Below are 20,414 nucleotides of genomic sequence, written 5' to 3' on the forward strand. Positions count from 1 at the left end.
TATAGCCACAGATCCCAACAGCTACCTGAAGACCTGGCATTACCACCAAAAAGAGAAGTGAGAGTGTAAGCCTGGACCACTTTCTCCTAAACTCCCTGGCCCTCAGGTGCTTCATCTATATGATGAAGAGGGTGGATGATATGATTTAAAGTTCCCTTAATCCTCTAAACTGTACATTATATTATTATTCCTATTATTCGATATCAGATTTCATTAGCATTGAGGACAATAAATAAAACAAAAAACATATTTTACTAACTTTTTAGCAGTTATTTTAGATGTCATGGAGATTCCATCTCAGAACCAGGTCTCTGATGAGGTGAGTGAAGAATTTGTCAGCAACCCAAAATTTAAGGAGGGGGTGGGGTGTCATAAAAGATTCGATAATCAAGAAAAAGAATATCTAGTATTACATTAAAAAAATCAGAATGAATGCAAAAAACCTATGAGAACAAAGCATCGACAATCTACATAAAGCCATTGCATTTAAAAATTTAGATTTAGTATTATAAATGAATATCTATAGTGTTTGTCCAAACTAATATTCAAATATACACTCATGCAGTCATTCAGACAATAAGCTGGCAGTGATTGCAAATATAAGGATTTGAAAACATGGGTTTTTGCCTTCAAAGGACTTATAATTCAATGTGGGGTTGTAAAATCAGTGAGGTAGGGAAAGAAGCAAAAATAGAAAAGTATAATAATATAGGGACCCAAATGTGGGCATTTAGAAGACATGGTAACTGATTTTGACTGGGAGTGTGTGTGTGTGTGCACGCTTGTGTGTGTATGTGTGTGTGTGTGTAGTAGATCTGTACAGTCTTCATGAAAAATACGACTTTTAACTGCAAAGGGTTTTGTTGGGAGGCATGATGGAAAAGCAACCAGGCTGAAAGAACAATGTGGCAAAAGGACAGACACTTGGGCACACAAAGAAAATTCAAGAAAAAAGGCAGGTTTTGTGGCAGAATTATAGGTGCGTATGATCAGATATGATAGTTGGACGTGTGGCTGGAAAAGTTGGTTGGATTTGGAATGCTATGAGTAGCCATCATCTGCTGGATCCCAGAGTCAGGCCCTCTAGGGTGAAGAACTGAGCTGTAAATACTCTTCAAAGTGCGGAATCCCCACAAATGAGAACCCACTGTGTTACTAAATGCAACAGTGTTTTGGAGGTTTGTAGCTCTGACCTAGTAAATTTAGCCAAGAAGATTTAGTTAGACATCCAGGAAAAACATGCTGCCTCCAGAATTTAGCTTTGAACTGACAAAAAGGAATTATTCACTCTCCGATCTCTGTCACGTGCACAGGGAGTCAGAACCAAGGTAACACATTTTTATTTTTTTAATTTTTTTTAAAATTTAATTTTATTTAGTTTTTATACAGCAGGTTCTTATTAATTATCTATTTTATACATATTAGTGTATATATGTCAATCCCAATCTCCCAATTCATCCCACCCCCCACCCACTTCTCCCCTTGGTGTCCATACGTTTGTTCTCTACATCTCTGTCTCTATTCCTGCCTTGCAAACCGGTTCATCTGTACCATTTTTCTAGATTCCACATATATGCATTAATATATGATATTTGTTTCTCTCTTTCTGACTTACTTCAGAGATGGTCCTCAGTTTTGATGGCTTGTGTGTGTTAACATACCAGTCATAGCGTATCACGTTTTGCCTTGAGCCAAGACTGACTCTTATGATTGAAAATCATTTCTGTGTGAGAAAAACAAAGCACATCAAAGTGCAATCATTTTTAAAATTGTACACTTGCTTCTAAAGATGGAGTGTCTTTGGCCTTGACTTGAAAGCTGTGGTGTTGAGTCTTTTAGGAGGTGGAAGGTAATGACTTGGAACAGCAGAAATAAACAAGAACCTCAGGAATCCTTCTGGTTTGGCAGGATGGGACCCAGTGGCAAGTACACTGTATATATCTAAAAATGAATAATAACTTCATGAAAATGTAAGAAGAATTTCATAGTGTGTCCTCCCCTAATCTTACCTGCTCTTAACAACGTTTGTGAACTTCCCTCTCTCCTTCTCATTCTTCCTAATCTCTCAGATATTGTGCGTTGTGGCTCATTTTTGGTTTTGACCATATTTCTAGCTATTGTGATATTGGTGATTTCCTTTCTAAGTTAGGAAATTGTGGTTGAAAAAAAGAAATAAAATTTTTTGAAAGAACTTTTTTAAATTTAATTTTTATTTTATATTGGAGTAGAGTTGATTTACAATATTGTGTTAGTTTCAGGTGTACAGCAAAGTGATTCAGTTATACATATACATATATCCATTTTTTCAGATTCTATTCCCATACAGGTTATTACAGAATATTGAGTAGAGTTCCCTGTGCTATACAGAAGGTCCTTGTTGATTATCTATTTTATATATAGTAGTGTGTATATGTTAATTCCAAATTCCTAATGGACACTTCCCCCCTCACCTATCCCCTTTGGTAACCGTAAGTTTGTTTTTGAAGTCTGTGGGTCTGTTTCTGTTTTTTAAATAAGTTGATTTGCATCTTTTTTTTTAGATTCCACAGATAAGCGGTATCATATGATATTTGTCTTTCTCTGTCCAACTTAGTTCACTTAGTATGATTTAAAAAAAAAACAAAAACGTTTTTTTCCCTCTGTGGTCAATTAGAATATCATTTGGGCTATTTTGAATGCCCAAGTTTGAGAATGTGTATTTTGGCATGAATCTTCATATATAAGCCTTTATCTAACTCTTATTCTTAAACAAAAAACCAATATCTATAGCTAGTGACTCATGGAAAACTGAATTTGGATTGTCTGTTGTACTACCATGTTTTTGCATTTCCTAGAGTTTTTGTATTTCTAAAATTCCCTAGAAATTAAAACATGCTCATTTACAGCAGTTACTGTTTAAATATATATGTTATTTGCACCTAAAATAAAACATTGTTTAAAAATGCCCTTGAAGGAACAAAACTTTCATTCTTCTCAATTCTTTTCACTTGGCTATATGGGAAACATTCCACTTAGCTCATTCAGAAAATGTGCAAACCTGGCTTTGGGCACAATACTCATTTTCTAAAATGGATGGACCAGGGTTAGTTTCCTCACATTTCTTACAATCGGTTGCATGTGGCTGGAAGTCAGACTAAGGGTGATTTATAGTAATTGCCTGTCATCAGTCTATGCCATGCTTACCTGCATAATCCACCAATTGTCCCGCAAATGCCCAGAGCTCATAACCTACCTAAGGTTATTTGGTTCTTTTATGAAGAAACACACACAAAATGCCAATGTTCCAAAATGAAGCACTGGCTCCCAGCTGCTGCTGCTCCAGCTTTCATAGCACTAGGGAGAAAAGAGTCACAGACATGTTGACTCACATCTAGTTAGAAAGTAAGAAGTAGTTTCTTGAGAATATGTATCCCACAGGCAAAGCAGGGTGGGAGTCATCTACTATGGTGGTATCTCTCAACCTCAACACCATTGACATTTTGGATGGGATAATTCCTTGTTATGGGGGGGTGGGTCTGTACTTTGAAGCATCTCTTGATTCTACCCATTAGATGCCAGTAGCATCTTGGCCCCTGCACTGTGACAATCAACAATATCCCCAAGCATTGTCAAATATCCCCCTGGAGGAAGGGGTGGATTTCCCCGTAATAAGAACTACTGTACTAGGGAAAAGTAAAACTAGGCTTTTATAACTGGCCAACATTGTGTCATGAAGTATACAGTAGTCTATAGGATGAAAGGGAATAATAAGATAATATTTATTGAACATACTTACAAGTTATATATATATATATATATATATATATATATATATAACACATATACATATTTATATATCCCCAAAGCATACACCGACAGTTCTGGAAAAAGTCATTGGGGAAGGGTAATGGTAAAAATAAACCTCTACAGTTATGGTACTTCTAGAGCACCTGTGTTTGGAAGAAAAATTAGAGTGTGAGATTGGTAGAAACTTTTGCCTACATTGGTTTTTACTTTGACCAATTCATTGGTTTTAATTCTATTCTTCTTGTTATGTAAAATAATTATAATTTTTCTTCCCCATGATAGCCCATCAACTATTTGAAAACATATACTATTTTGTTCTAAAGTCCCTTTCCAACTTTTTTTCTAACTATACAAAATAAGACATAGTTTTTTGGGGTTTTTTTAAAATAAATTTATTTATTTATTTTTTGGCTGTGTTGGGTCTTCATTTCTGTGAGAGGGCTTTCTCTAGTTGCGGCGAGCGGGGGCCACTCTTCATTGCGGTGTGTGGGCCTCTCACTATGGCGGCCTCTCTTGTTGTGGAGCACAGGCTCCAGATGCGCAGGCTCAGTCGTTGTGGCTCACAGGCCCAGTTGCTCCGCGGCATGTGGGATCTTCCCAGACCAGGGCTCGAACCTGTGTCCCCTGCATTGGCAGGCAGATTCTCAACCACTGCGCCACCAGGGAAGCTCTAGGACATAGTTTTAAGTTCCTTCAGTTTTCCAACTTCTTTCTCCTAAAGGAGCTTCAGTCTGTTTATATTATTTTTAAATTAGTATTCCCAGGATTGAAATGGGAACTTTAGTCAATGAGAAATGCTTTTGTCTCAACAAACAGAAAATTCAGTAAGGATTTAAACATTCAAAAAAATGTTCTCACAAAACAAGTATTCCAAAGATGGTTGATTGTTGGCTTTGGTTCAGCTTCTCAATGACCTAGTCTTGTCTGCCCTACAATTGTTAACATAGAGCAAGGAGGGAGGGTGGCATATGTTAACATTAACAGTGTCTGCAACATGCAGAATAGGAGGACAATCATTGTATGTAACTGTATTAACACACTTCAAGAGTCTTAATTGCTCTTCCGCAGCTATATTACACGATTGACACTGTATTTAACTGTATCAGAGAAACTGTGACACTGCAATACAATTTCTTTGTCACCTATATGCACCTTGGCTTTAGGTCCTTGAGGAATTGTGAATTATTTACTATTGCACCCTGATATCATTACAAGCTATATTATTTAAGTGATCAGTAAATATTTTTTAAAACTTATCAGTGTATACCAAATATATTCTAATCTTAACAGCAAAATTTTCACTCGCAAAAAGTTGTTTATTAGAACATTTCTATTTATGACATATTTATTTTTCTTTCTGTTGCATTGGATTTCTTGTTTAGCTTCAAAGGTCCATGAATTCTCTAGAAATTGTACATAATATTTTGTGTGCACAAACCATAATTTTAATCAGGGTCTTAAAGTGGTATTTGTCTCAAGAAATTTAAACTTCTTATACAATATAGGTTAAAAAAAAGATAAATGGAAGATCAAAAGAAAATTACTCTGAGAGAAAAATTATTTTCAGGAAAATAGAACAACCAGAAAGGGCCTATTTTGGAGAGATCTCTGTCTTCCTATGACCCCAAAGTAAAAAAAAAAAAAAAAAAAAATTGCATCTGCAATGGTAGTCATAGATTTCATGTCAAACTCTGTCTCCGGACTCACATACTGGAGTCTTGTCTATGTCAAAATCCAAAGAAGGTTTAGGACTCTATCTCTTCTGGATTATAAGAATAAAAATAGTGGGCTACAGAAATATTCCACCAATATTGAAACAGTTTTGTTCTTTCATTAGGAGAAAGATGCAACATACAAGCTGTGCTTTCTATAAACTCCTGACCCCTTTTCAGCAGTAGATGCCTTTTAAAGTCTGTGTTGATGGGTTCATATTGATTCATCCATAGTCTCTGACTAGCCTTCTGTAGGACCAATGGCAGAGGAACTGATAGGATTAGGAGTGAGGTCTATCACTTTAAAGGAGCTAGAACTTGATGGTGGCTGCATTAAATAGAGCCAAATTAAGGTGTTATACACATTTCCTAAACAGCACATTTCCTAAGTCTTCATCCTCCTAATTAGAAGGACTTTACTTCCTTATGAAATGACCTGCAGATGACTGAACAATTTATTATTCTATTGTATACATCTGGCTTAATATATTTTAGAAACTAAATATTTATTTATTCAATTCCACATGTACAGCTGATATTCAAAACTTTCTTTGAAATATTAAATTTGAGACCTCCTTAAGTCAGACACTCGTGGTCCACAGAATGACAACTTTTTAGACACATTGAAATGTTTTTTCAGGGAAAAGCAAGCAGAGTGGGAAAACAGCAATAACAAAAACAAAGCAGAACAAAACAAAACAAAACAATAAAAATCAATTCCTCTTCCCCAACCAACCAGAAAGATTCCCCAGAGTTAGGGCTGGTACACCAAGTTAATTACAAGACTGTGTGACTTATTGTCTGTAAGTCACTGATTTTATACTCAAATGAATATAAAGGGTAATGATTTCCACTTAATTGTTAACTATTATGCCTTTGTAATTCTAAACATTGTTGTTTCTGAAATGAAAACTTCCATATATTTGTATGTATAAATGACATGGTTGCACAGAAGAATTAACTTTAAAAGGTTGATAAGTACAAAGAACAGCATATTGTATAATCTTTCAACTTTGGATGAATCAAGGAAGGATCTATGAATGTTGCTGAATCACACATTGTGAAAATTTTAATTAGTTGTGTTAAAAAAGAATGTTCTGGGACTTCAAAGTCTTTGCCTTAAGAAACCTTGTAGATTCCACCTGGTTCTCTGTAAACACCTACTCTTGGACCCCTGAGCCACCTCGTAAGAAGACTGACCACAACCTGCTGAAAAGACCATGGGGAAAGGCCTGAGACTACAAAAAAAGGAGGGTCCCAGCTGAGCCTGACATTCTCATTGTCCTTGCCAAGATACCAGGCATGTGAATGAACCTATCTTGGACCCTCCAGTCCAGTCCAGCTACCAGATGAATCTCATCACATGACACCAGTTGAGGTGTATCTCCCAACTGAGTCCTGAGTCACAAGATCATGAGGTTCAAAAAACTGTTGTCTTAAACCACAAAATTTGGGGATGGTTTGTTAATAGTAATACAAAATCAGAACATCCTTATTAAAATTTTAACTTATTTGATCAAAACCTTTATTTATTTATTGCCAACAAAAGATTTCTTAGCTGCATTTTGGAAAACATTTTTCCAGGCAATAGATTTCTTTATTCCATGAACTCCTATCCCTTTTGCCCCTGTTTTTAACCTGTTTTTGCTTGTTCTTATCACTGTGGCTACAGGTTCTCATTTCCCAGCAAGCTTTTAGCAAATCCTGTCCTTGAGTCAGGGTGTATATATGGATCACTGTCCAGCAGCCCAAGTGACTCCATATCAAAGTTAGTTTAGATGAGGGTCTGACCTCAAGCCTTTGTGCCCGTTCTAGCAGGTTGGACTCTGTGTTTTTCTTGTGTTCCCCTTTCTCATAATGTAGTCCCAAGAACTGGTTCTTAACCTTGTTCATTCTGATTAAGGGTCTAAACTGGTAGACTTTCTAATACTCCACTCTAGATTGGGATCTTTCCTTGTTTTCATTTTCTGTAAGTGCCATATCAAATTGCCAGACATTTGGCAGCTTAAAATAACACTAATTTATTATCTTACAGTTCTCTAGATGTCTAGGTTCAGCATGGCTCTGTTGGGTCTCTGCTTTGGGTATAACCAGATTGGAATCAAGGTGTCAACAGAGCTGCATCCCTTTCTGGAGGCTCTGAGGATGACTCTAATTCCAGGCTCCTTCATATTGTAGCCAGAATCCAGTGTCTTGTCGTTGTAGAACTGAGGTCCCTGTTTCCTTGCTGGCTGTCAGCCAGGGGTCATTCTCAGCTTCTAGACACTGTCTACATTCCTTGGCTTCTGGCTCCCTTTCTCCATCTTCAGAGTCAGCCATGGTGCATGGAATCCTTCTTTTGCTTGGAATTTCGCTGGCTTCCTCTTCTGCCTTTCTTTTCTCCTTTTAAGAGTTTATGTGATTACTTGAAGACCCCCAGTTAACCCAGGATAATCTTCCTATATTTTAAGTTAGGGGAGTTAGTAACATTAATTCCATCTGCAAAATAGTTTTAGAGCAGTACCTGGATTAGTGTTTGACTGAATAATCAAGGGATGGGAATTATGGAGGGGTATCTTTAGAATTCTGTCTTTTCAATATTCCATCCTAGGAACTAAAGATCTGTCTTGGAACCAAGGAGCTGAGTTCTTGCTACCACCCATCTACCCTGGCTCCCCTACTTCCCTGGCCTAACCCTGGCTTGCCTTTTGTCTAAAATGTCAGTGTTACCTGTTTAAAATATTTTCATTACCATGTTTTTTCCCCACTTGCTAAGATAACTTTGACCATTTTCTGAATCCCCTTAATGATGATTATCTTCCTGGATTGCTATCCATCCCTTCCTTCCTTCCTTCATTCGACAAGTACTTATTGAGTACTTATTATATGCCAGGTACCTTCTGAGAAGCTGGTGATATGGTAGTGGAAAAAACAAAGACTATGCCCTTAAAGTATGTGCATTTGTATAGATAGAGAGATAGATCATCAGACATATACAAATGAGTATGTAATAAAATTTCAAGTGATTATAAGTGCCATGAGGAAAAATGAAGGAAGGATGGTTCTCTTTGATTTAGGGTAGTCAGGGATGGCTTCTCTGAGAGACAACATTTAAGTAGAGACTTGAGGGAAGATTAGAAGTAAGTGTTTATAAGGGCAAAAATGTTCTATGCAAAGAGTTCTGCTCAGTACTTAGTGAATCAGATGGGAGGTAAAGCAGCTGGACCAGGGTGAGGAAAACAGGAAAGGAAGTCAGAGGGGAGGCAGGAACCAGATTTTTGGGGGCTTTAAAAGCCATGAAAAGGACACTGGTTTTTACTTTGAGTAAGGTAGGAAGGTATTGGTGAATATTCATCCAAGGAGTTAAATGATCTGACTTACGGTTTTGCATGATCAGTCTGGCTGCTGAAGGAAGCAGGAAACACCATCAGGAAGCATTTGTTATCATTCAGGGAGGAAAATGCTGGTGGTTTGGACTTAGGTGATCGCAGTGGAGGAGCTCAAAAGCGACTATTAGCATCATCTCGAGGGAAGGGATATCTATTGCTTGTTCCTGTGGACTAATATTCTGTCTGACATACCCACAGTGGTCACAGCTCTGGCCACTTCTTCAGGGTTCCACCTAATAGGCTCTTGTGTCTTTTGTATCTTCTGTCTGATAACATCCAGCTCTAAGTGAGCTCCCATATTCAAACTGCCTAAAACAACACAACTAAGATCCAAGGAGCCCAGGACGGGCACAAAGAGTTGCGCCCCTCCCGTGAAGCTCCATTTTATGCGTGTTTCTTTCTGGGATACCCCTGACATTCCAGGCTTGCACGTCTTGGTGGACCAGGGATCTCCCCTTGCTCCCCTATGGGATTACACTTCAGTGGCTCTCTGTTTTAAAGCTTCCAGGGGTGGTGCCGTTATTCTTTGGAATATTCTCAGTATTGTATAAGTTCTTATCTGAGGGCAAAGTTGATTTTTGGAAAGAGCCACAAGTCAGTCCAAGTCAAATCTGATGGAGAGGCTACATCAAGCGGCATGATCGTCTTTTAATCAAAGTAGAGTGGATTGTGATTGGCGGAATTCCCAAACCTCATGGAAGCTGTGTGTTCTTGCAAATCCCGAGGTGCTGTACCAGCCACTGCTCCTAGATGTCCTCCCTGCCCTGCCCCTTCATGTGTCAACATCCTATCTACTTGCTGACTTATAACAGTTAAATTTTTAAAAAATCTCCCCTTTCTAGGTTCTCATCAAATACACTACCAGTGTTCCCACAGGTACCCCAGGGAGTCTTTGAGACATTTTCTATCTGAATCGGGAAGAAAATCAAGGAATGGATGAAGCCCCTTGTGCCATTTCCAGTCAGTCCCCTCCCCCCAAATATAGGTGCAAAATACATGTAAGTTCCTCAGGGCCTCCCTCGTCCTTTCAGGGCTCTTGCAGGCCATTACTCTGATAAACCACTTTTGGTGAAAATGTGGGCTCCTTCATGTGTGCCCACCCCAGACTAGGCTGTGAGGTTTTTTTTATAAAAACTTTGGTAAAAGTAAACATAAAATTACCATCTTAACCTTGTTTTTTTTTTCGGACGCGCAGGCTCAGCGGCCATGGCTCACGGGCCTCACTGCTCCGCAGCATGTGGGATCTTCCCAGACCGGTGCGCGAACCCGTGTCCCCTGCATCAGCAGGCAGACTCTCAACCACTGCGCCACTAGGGAGACCCTATCTTAACGATTTTTAAGTGTGCAGTTCAATAGCATTAAGTAGTTTCATTGTTGCATAATCACCACCACCATTATCTTCATTGCAAAACCGAAACTGTATCCATTCAACAACTCCCCATTCCTTCCTCCCACCAGCCCCTGGTAACCACCATTAATTCAATTACTATCTCACATAAGTGGAATGATACAGTATTTGTTCTTCTGTGATTGGCTTATTTTGCTTAACATGTCCTCAATGTTCATCTACGTTGTAGCACGTGTCAGAATTTCCCTTTTTTTAAAAGGCTGAATAATACTCCATTGTATGTATTATCATATTTTGTTTATCCATTTACCTGTCAATGGACTTTCGGGTTGCTTCCACCTTTTGGCTCTTATGAATAATGCTGCTATGAACATAGGTGTACCAAAAAAAAAAAAAATCCAAGGAACAAGAAAAAACATCTTTGAATAGGAAAGAGAGAGTAAAAAGGCTCAAGACTAAAGGGACACTCTGGATAAATTCTTTACAATGTCTAGTAGGTACCAGACTTATTTGGAAGATGAATAGGTTAGTGGTCCCCAACACTTTTGTAGATGAAAAATTCTTTACACCTAAAACTAGTTCAGTTACTGTTTTGGGGGTGAGTCTACTACAAATGATTAAGAATATACTTTCCTGCTTTCCAAGATCTAGATGCTTTTAATAATAAATAACAACAACAAAAGGTCTGAAACTCCAAAGCAAACTCCAATGAAAGCAGAAATAGGGAGGCAAAGTGCTATGGGCATATAGAAATAAAAACAGAAATCAATATTATGGCAAAGTTAATGAAATTCAAGTCAGAGTGAGGTTCTGGGACTGCTTACTATCTTTCTCCATCCCTGGGAACTGCCCCAGTTGGTGAATCGTTCTGGAATTCGAATCTCTTTACCTATGAGATGGATATGGAGGAAAATTGGGAAAAACAGAGCTATGCTCCTTTGCTTGTGTCTACATTAAGACATATATATCTTTCATTCCGTGGGAAAACATAAGTTTAATTGAACGGATACAACAATAATATATCAAGAAAAACCCTACAGAATCTAGGAATTAAAGATGGTTTGGACTTTTCAAATGTCTATTGCTCCATTTTGAACCATCTTCTTTGTTCATTTTACTCCTAATCTAAAAACTACCCCCAGGACCATTTTTACACCTTCGACCTTGCCTGAACCAGCTCATTATTAGTGTGAAGGAGTTTGTAAGATTAAATACCAAAGTTTTTTTTTCCCTCTTCCAGCCATTTTACTAGTTTTCTACATCAAATTCTCTCTCCTTAAACAATAGTTCTTTGTACACTCTAAGCTCTTGTCTCTACTCTCACTGCTTGCCCGATTTTCCAGTTTCTATGCCATTTTAATAGGAATTTTAGGACCACTCTTGCTTTTACTCAAGGGTCCACACATTAGGACATCTAAATACTTCCCCTCATCTCCCCAATCTCACACATTCTTCCATCCACCCTGCAATCCCTCCCTCAGACTCTTGGTCCATATGGATTTAAGACTCCTAGTGCTTTGTAAAGCCAATAATTGATAATAAATATCTAAAGTGATTATAACAGTGCCTGGCACTTGGTGACACCTAGATGACCATTGACAGTTACGATGATGTGAGAGCCACCTGCAATATTGGGATCTTAAGACCAATGCCATAGGGGTCATGGAGAGAAACACCTGGGAGAAAGTTTGTGACGTGTTCACCCAGGGCCTGACCCAAAGAGATGTTCAACCAATCTTAACCAAATTATTATATACCATGCTTTTAAATGTTTAAGCATTTTAAATTATTTCTTTCAAAAGTATACATCCTACCAAGAATAAAATTTAATGTACAATTCTGAAATACTATTTGATAAGAGAGAGAAATTCAGTGTTTGCAATATATACTAATAGTAATGATTGCAGGTTTAGAAGGAATTCTTGTCCTTCGGAATCCTAATACTATAAATTTGATACCAAATATTAATAAATAGGCTTTTGCTAGAGGATATCAATTCTTTTTGAATTTCCATGCATGCATTATTATTTTGGCTCTTTAGTTTTATATCTAGAATATGTTCATTTTTAAAAAAGAAAGGATGAAGCAGGTAGATTATATTGCTTGCTGCTTCTAATTTAACACCAGAAGTTTGACACTAGACAGACTTAGCAGGTGGTAGTTGGTAAGAAGAACTTGAAGCAATATAGTTCATTGTATTTTAAGAGAGAGAAAGTATTAATTGTCTGTGCCAATGTGAATGAGGAATGGGAGAAATTATAGAGAACCTAGGGCTTCATTAAGACCTGGCTTGGTCCAATTGCTGTTATGAGAAAATTAAAAATAAATGGACAATAGTTTCCACCTCTAAAACATATTATATGCAGTACATACTTTAACCTAGTTTACAATTTACATTTATTATGCCCAGTGAAACCACAAAGCCAATGTTTAATTTTACAGTTTAAAGTCACACATAGGGGAAATGCTTTACAAAATAAGATATTGTTCCTTAATGAAAAATATTACAGTATAGGTCCCAAAAGTCTCAGTTCAAGTGGTTTACGTGAATAACAGAGTTGTTGTGGAATGCAGGCTACAAGACACAGTAATGCTTTCAATAGTCGTTTCAGATTTGAAATTTGCCAAAGCTGAAGAGACATTTGAAACAAGACCCGTCTTAGTTTTCCAAGATTGTTTTTGGTTTTCCAACAGCATTATATTTACTGAAAAATGCCAACACTTCTGGAAATTTGAGTGTAAAAAGCAGCTTACATTTTACTGCTTGTATACAGCACGTAAATCTTCAATATTTTACTCTACCTTGAAAGCATCTTTCAAGATTTAAGAATCTCAGTTCTATCTATTTTTATTACCTGACTTGATTCACAGACTCTAATATAGAAACCAAATATTCGTGCCAGTGCCTACATCAAATCGAACATATTCCCGCAATCTGTTTAGTTATCTGCAGTCTATTTACAAGCAAGTGCATGATTTGCTCTGATCAGTGTGTCACACTAAAATGTAAGCAGTATTTGTTGACTCCTACATTTATGTCATGCCGGAGTGTGTGATGCAAAAATACCATCCGGAGACTTTCTTAATCCAAAGTCTAGTTTCACAAAGTCACACAGAGTATTATATTCTATCCTAGATATACTCAGCATGGGGTGAGTGTTTTTCATATGTTGTGAATTGTTACAGAAAACATGGAGATATAGTAGCCAAGTGTATGTGTGAACATAAAATATTGCAAAGCTTAAAGTCCAGCTAAATATACACAGAAGTTCCTTTGTGTATAAGAAACAGACAAGTTTCTTTGAAAGGAACGCTGATGGCTTAGTGTGTGATGGAACATGACATCTAAAAGTGGGCTACACCAACCTGATGCTCTTCAAGTTTGGACGTCACATTAAGCATCCTCAATGTACATATAGCTTATGTCACTAAACACTGCCAATCTGAATCACCATTAAATACAATTTCCCAAACTTTGAGTGTCAAGTTGTGCCCAAGCTTGACAAACTGCTTAGAGTTCTTTCTTGCAAATTGAAAAATCATGTAGAATAAAATAGTAACTCAGAAATACCACACTTGGCAGTTGGTCACTGAAAATGTTAGCACCTTGATAAAGATTACAATTGTTCATTGGATGTGCCAAAGGAAAAGTAAAAGAAAAAAATGCCCTGTTTTATTTATAAATCACAGTTTTCCTCACAGTGTTAGACTTGGGTCACTCTGATGTGGCAGTGCCTTATAGGATGATGGGCCATTATTTATTTTTTTTCATTTGACCTATGGCAGTACACATGGATCAGCCAGTGGAGCTATGAGATAAGGACCACAGACAGCAAACTTACTCTTAGTGCTAGAATATTAAGAGGGTGCAACTAACAGGGTTAATGAATGTGTATGTTTCAGTCCTACTCCATTTTAAAACCAGCGTTTTCTAACAACAGATTCCTTTGTCTTTTCTACAAAATCTGCATTAAAAATTATGATATAATGGCACCGGAAAAATATTTGCCAGGTTGAAAGTTTTCTGATCTAAACACTACGTATATTCTCATTTTCTGGCTCACTAATGCATGGGTTGGTGTTTCAATATGTTCTCATACATTAATTGAATAGAACACAAAATTATGTAGTATAGACTGATGTGTTTCATGTGTTATAACTTGAGCAGTCATTTCTGTAGTTCATGATAACAGGGAGCTATTAGAAAGATTGTATTTTTCAGTGGGCTATTGAGCTAAGTTGATCTACCTGTTTGACAACCTAAAACTACATGTTGTTGACAAATGAGAAAAGTAATAGAGAAAACATGTAAATTCCTTTTCTGTGTGTCTATATGATAGATCACCTTGACCCTGTACTTGGTTCTATTATAGCTTTGGATGGCCATTTCTGTCTTCAAGGTCATTCATTTACTTTGTACCTTTGAAATGTTAAAAAAAAGTAAGGTGTTTTTATGACTTCAAGTTTAACTACTAATAGATTACTAATAGTCACCAATCATACCAATGAGATTTCATACTCAGCCATAAACTATTAGCAAAATCCAGCCGTTATTAAATTCAATCTTATTTCACAAACAGTGAACTCTAAGTTATAGCACAAGTCCTGAACTTCTTTGACTCTGGCTGTTGTCCTCACCTAAACCATTACAATGACCTTGTCCAATGAGGAAGGAGTAAAGGGGAGAAACATCAGAACCAGAGATTGATCTAGTCAATTGTGTATCCAAAGGTGCTTTGCCTTGTTGCTATGACCAAACTGTGAAATCATAGTCAGGAGCAAGCTGGTGTGCTCAGAGGTGTCCCTGCTTGTCCCAAGTCCTATTATCCCTCCAAGAGATTAATTTGTAGTAGTAAAAAGTCATATTGTATCAATGGAGATCCCAAACTTGGTGAAACAGTTATGACTACAAACATTTGAATCATTTAAATCCACTTTGTTTACTCTCATCTATAGAATCTTAAAGATACTAGAGACTGAATGATACTAATTTTAAGGAGGGTTTCTAGAGCAGCAAAAGACATTATTTGGTTTTATTATCATTGATATCACTTGGAGGCTGTGATGTATCAACAGCTCCTTGTCCAAAGTTCATCAGTGAAGCTCATGGACCTGATTTTGAATTGTGTCTTAGCTTCTATGGGAAGCTTCCAGGCTACCTATATATCCTAGTTTAAAACTTAGACCTTAGTTGCTTGAATAAATGCTTTTCTTATCTGAAGCTTGGAAAAATTAGTATTAAATGGAATCCAAAAGACCTATTAAAATAACTACAAGTGATGAACACTACTAGCCATGGAAGATTAAATTTAAAACTTACTTAGAAAGAAAAGGGATAGTATCAGAATAAGAATACATGAGGAATATATACATATACACCTGTTTCACACAGAAAGCTTTCTGTAAAAAAAAAATACAAAAGCAACCAGTGCCGTATATTATGTAAACTCACAAAGTGTACTTTATACACAAACATGAAGCATAAATTAAAAAGTAGGACAACAGCAAAACATCTTAAATATAGAAGAATTTGCACATATTTTTGTTAAATAAGAATAAATAATTTTATCACACAAATTCACATACCAGTTGCAAAAACAATAAATTACTTTTTTTTTCAGTGCTGCAACTTTTTTTGTTTGTGATTAATCCCTTCATTCTTAATGTGCTAAAACTGTTTCCACAGGAAGGCAGAGGAAGTTGAATTTGCTGAATAAATTAAAACAATGTCCTTAAAGCTCTAAACAATAAGGGAGGGCTTCATTTGACTTTTTTCTGTTCCCGAATAAATAAATGCTATTTTCTTCTGGGCTCCCTTAGTATTTAATGAAACAACCTGGAGTATTTAGTTTTGTGAGTGAGATTAGATTCTTACCAACCTGAGCATTTTTAGACAAGTTTGTTTTTTTTTTTCTTTTTAGGAAGTAGCCCCTAGCATCCTGAATCCTACGCTCTATTCAAGATGTAACTATGGAAAGGTAAAAGGCATAACCCAATGTGAAACTGAACTGAATTATCTTCATTATAGAGGATTTTCCCTTTGCTCATCATTCTCTATGTCTACCAAACACTCCATTTCTCTGAATTTCAGTTTCCAGTCTATAAATTTTCTCAGGAGTTTAGACATACATTCCTTAGTTAGTCTGTTGATACCCATACCAAACCAAACCAAACCAAACAAAAAACCCTAAAGGAAACTCCTTAAAAGCATGGAATAGTGGTTTATTTGTTCTAAGCTCTCTAGGGTTGCTCCCATGAGAAGTGTAAAACTTTAATATTTGGGGAAAAAATGAATCATTGGTAAATCATATTTAAAAATCTATGAATACAGTATGGAGAAGCAGAGTAGGACAAAATCATGTTTGCTCTTCAATTATTTTTTAATGTTGCTGTCAATATAACCACAAAAGATAAAAAAAAAATTGTCATAGTTTAAGTACTTGATTCAAGTTATTCTGAATACTGGAAAAAAGTAAAGTTGGTCCTTCTCTTAATTCTCTCTGCATAGTCAATGGTCGGTATGATTTTTATTTTTAATTTTTTTTTCTGACTGATATGAATAGCTTTGCTCCCTGTCCCTGATATCTGGTACCTTTATCAAATGGAGGTTACCAGTCTTGTATAGGCCTCCTTTTTCTAACTGGTAATTTATTAAGAAAAAAGGACCACATCTAAAGCAAAGTCAGTCTATGAAAATCCAAAGGATGATTAACAGTTTTGATTTCTTAATGATTTCTTATGAAAATACTTAAAACAGTGAGACATCCATTCCCCTGGTCTATTGAAATGAATGTGCTATATAGCAAAATCAATTACATAATCCTCTTATATTAAAAATATCTTATAATAAAAATAAACTCTCATGAGCGTAAGGAAACTCAAACAATAGTTCCCTAATATCCTTATATGCAAATCTTTACAAATAGGCACATTTGGTATGATTATTATAAAATTTTATAAAAACAAGTAGCTTTGTGATATTTCACAAAGAAAAAGAAAAACCAAATGAAATGAAATATCTTAGGTTTTCTGAGCTATGGGGTAGAGGGATGCAGTTTACTGTCTATGAGATTTTTATGCAGATGACTGTAAAAGTTTTCCATGTCTAACTATTCTAACTCACAACCTACCTAGACAGGCTATGGAAATAAGAGCAGACTTTGCAAAGACCATCACATTTCATCACTCAAACACTTACTGGTACAACCAAATGCTTTCTAATTGGGAAAAATCTTAAGTACAGTATAAGTATACTTGGATTAAGAAAAAAAGACAATGCAAGGAATTATTGCCTATGGTGTGGAAACAGTATTATTAATATTAACCATTTTTTTTCACTAGCCACATTAATGATAACCACTTCTAGATATGGCTAACTACCAAGTCAACAAGAAGTACAAAACATCGTAGGTCCTACAGAACCCTTGAACAAAACAAACAAGCAAAAACAAAATGCATTTTAAAGGCTCGCTGGTAAGAGGTATACCAGTGTTGAAGGTGATAGAAAACTCTTTGCTGTGTGTTCTGAATGTATATTACACATTGTGAGATATCAGATGGGAACCATAGAAAGAGAAAGCAGTTGTGAAAATATAACTTGAAAATATGGTGAAGCATGTATTTGTTTTCTTTTTAAATTCTAACAGGAGGAAACTAATTTTCAGACTCGATAACATACACACACACACAAACATTTCTTCTACCTCCTAATTATGCATTAGTTTGGCTGGCTGCCTGAAAAAATACAGGCAGTCAAAGGCTTAAATAAATGGACCCCTGTATGTATTTAAATGACTAGATATATTGAGCTTCTTTTTTCTTTTCAGAATTTCTCAGAAGATTCTTGCTGTCAAAACGGTTTTTGACGAAAATTTTATCTCCTGTAGTCTAAACATATACTAAATCTTTCTTAAAACAGCAGCAAGTTCTTAATTTCCAGTAAAACATCCACAGCTCTTTCTAGAAACTGGACGGAGTGGAAACAGCTGCAGACCTACTTTGGTCAAACACTTTTTTATAGAAATATATATATATATATATATATATATATATATATATATTAATAGAACCAAGTGATATAAAGTGACATACCAAGGAAGAATGTATTTACAAACAGTAAAAATAAGCTACTGTGTAAATAATATGCACGAAAATGATTACGATGCCTTTGTAGACATTCTGTAAGAGGTAGGTGACAAGGGGGAGACTGCTCTGCCATCTTCAAATGTCCCCTGATCCTACATTCATCAGTGTTTTTGTATTCTTGTAGGCCCAGGGGATGTCCAATAACTCCCAAGTTTTTCTATATTCCAAGGTCACCACTGTCCCATGAAGCAGTGCACATCTTTATTTGGTCGCTGAGAGCAGATTCTGCCCATAATCGGACTCCTGTTGACAATGACCCTGAAGTGTGACTTTCCGTGCTTTCGGTTGACCTCGTGTTCACCACGACTGTGTCAGTGATGAATCATCCAGTTGTCTTTGCAGAAGATCATAACCACAGGCTAACATTTCTTTAGCAAACATTGCTTAAATGCAGAAGGCCTCTGAGAGAGAAGACATCCCTTTGCTAACTTCCGATTTCCATCCTGGCACTGCACCGTCCTGGTGTGCCAGCCCGTGTCACAGGTTCTAGAACAGGCGAGCCAAGGGCCCGTCACCCACTGCAGCTGTGGAGTAGGCGATCCCACTTTATTGCTGCTGTCGCTAGTGACAGAGTTTACTTTTGGAGTGGACTTCTTGGGAACAAAAAAACTGTAACGGACATCTAAGGCTTTAGTTGGGTCTGTTGCAAGAATCTGTACAATTAGAATTTCCTTCGTGGCTGAGTAGCCCATCCCATGTAAGAAGTCATCCCTGTGGCTCCAACCACTATAGTTCATGACTGTTCCATTGATGTCAATGATGGTTTCCGAAGTGGAGATCATGTACTTTCCATTGATAAGGTACTCACCGTTTTTCTTCTTCAGGGCTAAGTAGGCAGTGAATCTAGTCTGGTCTTTGGCTTTGAACTGTCGGACTTTTATGTGAGTCGCGCCTTCCGGGATCCTCACAACATCAGTGTAACCCTTGCTGGAAGCAGGAATGTCCACAGGGGAGAGAGAAAAAAAGAAAGGGGAGGAAAGAAAAGTAAGTAAATGCTTAACAAATGGATAAACAAATAGAAATTCTCTAAAAGTCTCACCTTAACTTAATATAAAGTTTTAATGTATTAAAAAGCTTCATTTTAAATTGCCTTCAAAAATTAATTTTCTTAGAACAAAATAAAATTGCAGTCAGACTACCACATTGTATACATTTGTATTATGATGTTCAAAATTAGGATGATGTTAGCAACCTGCCTTGGTTTTAAAAATTATACTACCTTTAGTTAAAGATTTACACAAAAATCACACATCCTTATCAAATCTTATCATCTTTACAAAGCTACTTTAGGTTTTTTCTGGCACAAAACGCCCGTAAACACAAACCAGCAAAAATCTACCCTCAATTAATCTCATAGAAGTCTTTCAATGAACGTTCCTCAAGCTTGTTTGCACATTAAGATCATGTGAGGATCTTTTAAAAATTCCAAAGCCTACAAATTTAAATCCCCAGACGCCAGAACAGTTAAATCCCCATCTTTCAGGATGGGTCATAGGCAGCAGTACTTTTAGAGTTCCCCACACTGTTCCAAGGTGCAGACTAGTTGGGAAACCACGGATTTAATTATTTGTTGGGCTATAGACAGGTTAGAGGCTCTGACTCCATTTCTACTAAAACTCTGGATTTCCTGGGGTAAGACAGAAAATAGAACATAAAATTCTTTAACTGCGTAACCGTAGCTTACCAGAATCATCAAAGGACAAAAGAATCCTTAATGCCTTAGCAAATTTCCCTGAAAGCTTAGGGTCTGCAAAGTGTTATGGTCAATTGAGCGATGCTTTGTGGTGAGTGACATATGAGATAGATCTCTAATGACCCATCATCTGCTCAGGAAAATGGGCAAAGGCATAAATATCTCTGATACCCATAAGGTTGCAGAAAACACAAGGACAGAAAGGTTAATTAAGCACCAGGGGACTAGACCAGTGGGGAGGAGTCATCTTTTGCCCAAATCTTTGCCTAAGTAATTTCACATTAAGGTCCTCATATGTTTTACTTTTCTAGTTATTTAAATGGAAACAAATACTTTACTTGTGCAGTTTGACGGATGTGTGT

At 36.8% G+C, this 20,414-nt stretch overlaps 1 protein-coding gene across 1 annotated transcript in view; it reads right to left on the bottom strand.

Annotated features, from left to right (window-relative positions):
- Positions 1 to 12,594: 12,594 nt before the first annotated feature.
- ADAMTS5 (ADAM metallopeptidase with thrombospondin type 1 motif 5) overlaps positions 12,595 to 20,414 on the bottom strand; it is a 50,924-nt gene continuing 43,104 nt past the window's right edge. Inside the window, exon 9 of the mRNA XM_067739272.1 lies at positions 12,595 to 19,286. Within this exon, the coding sequence (XP_067595373.1) occupies positions 18,719 to 19,286 (568 nt within the window). The 3' untranslated portion in view covers positions 12,595 to 18,718. The remainder of the gene's footprint in view (positions 19,287 to 20,414) is intronic.

This window comes from Pseudorca crassidens, chromosome 5 (assembly GCF_039906515.1).
Source record: "Pseudorca crassidens isolate mPseCra1 chromosome 5, mPseCra1.hap1, whole genome shotgun sequence".
Lineage (NCBI taxonomy): Eukaryota > Metazoa > Chordata > Mammalia > Artiodactyla > Delphinidae > Pseudorca > Pseudorca crassidens.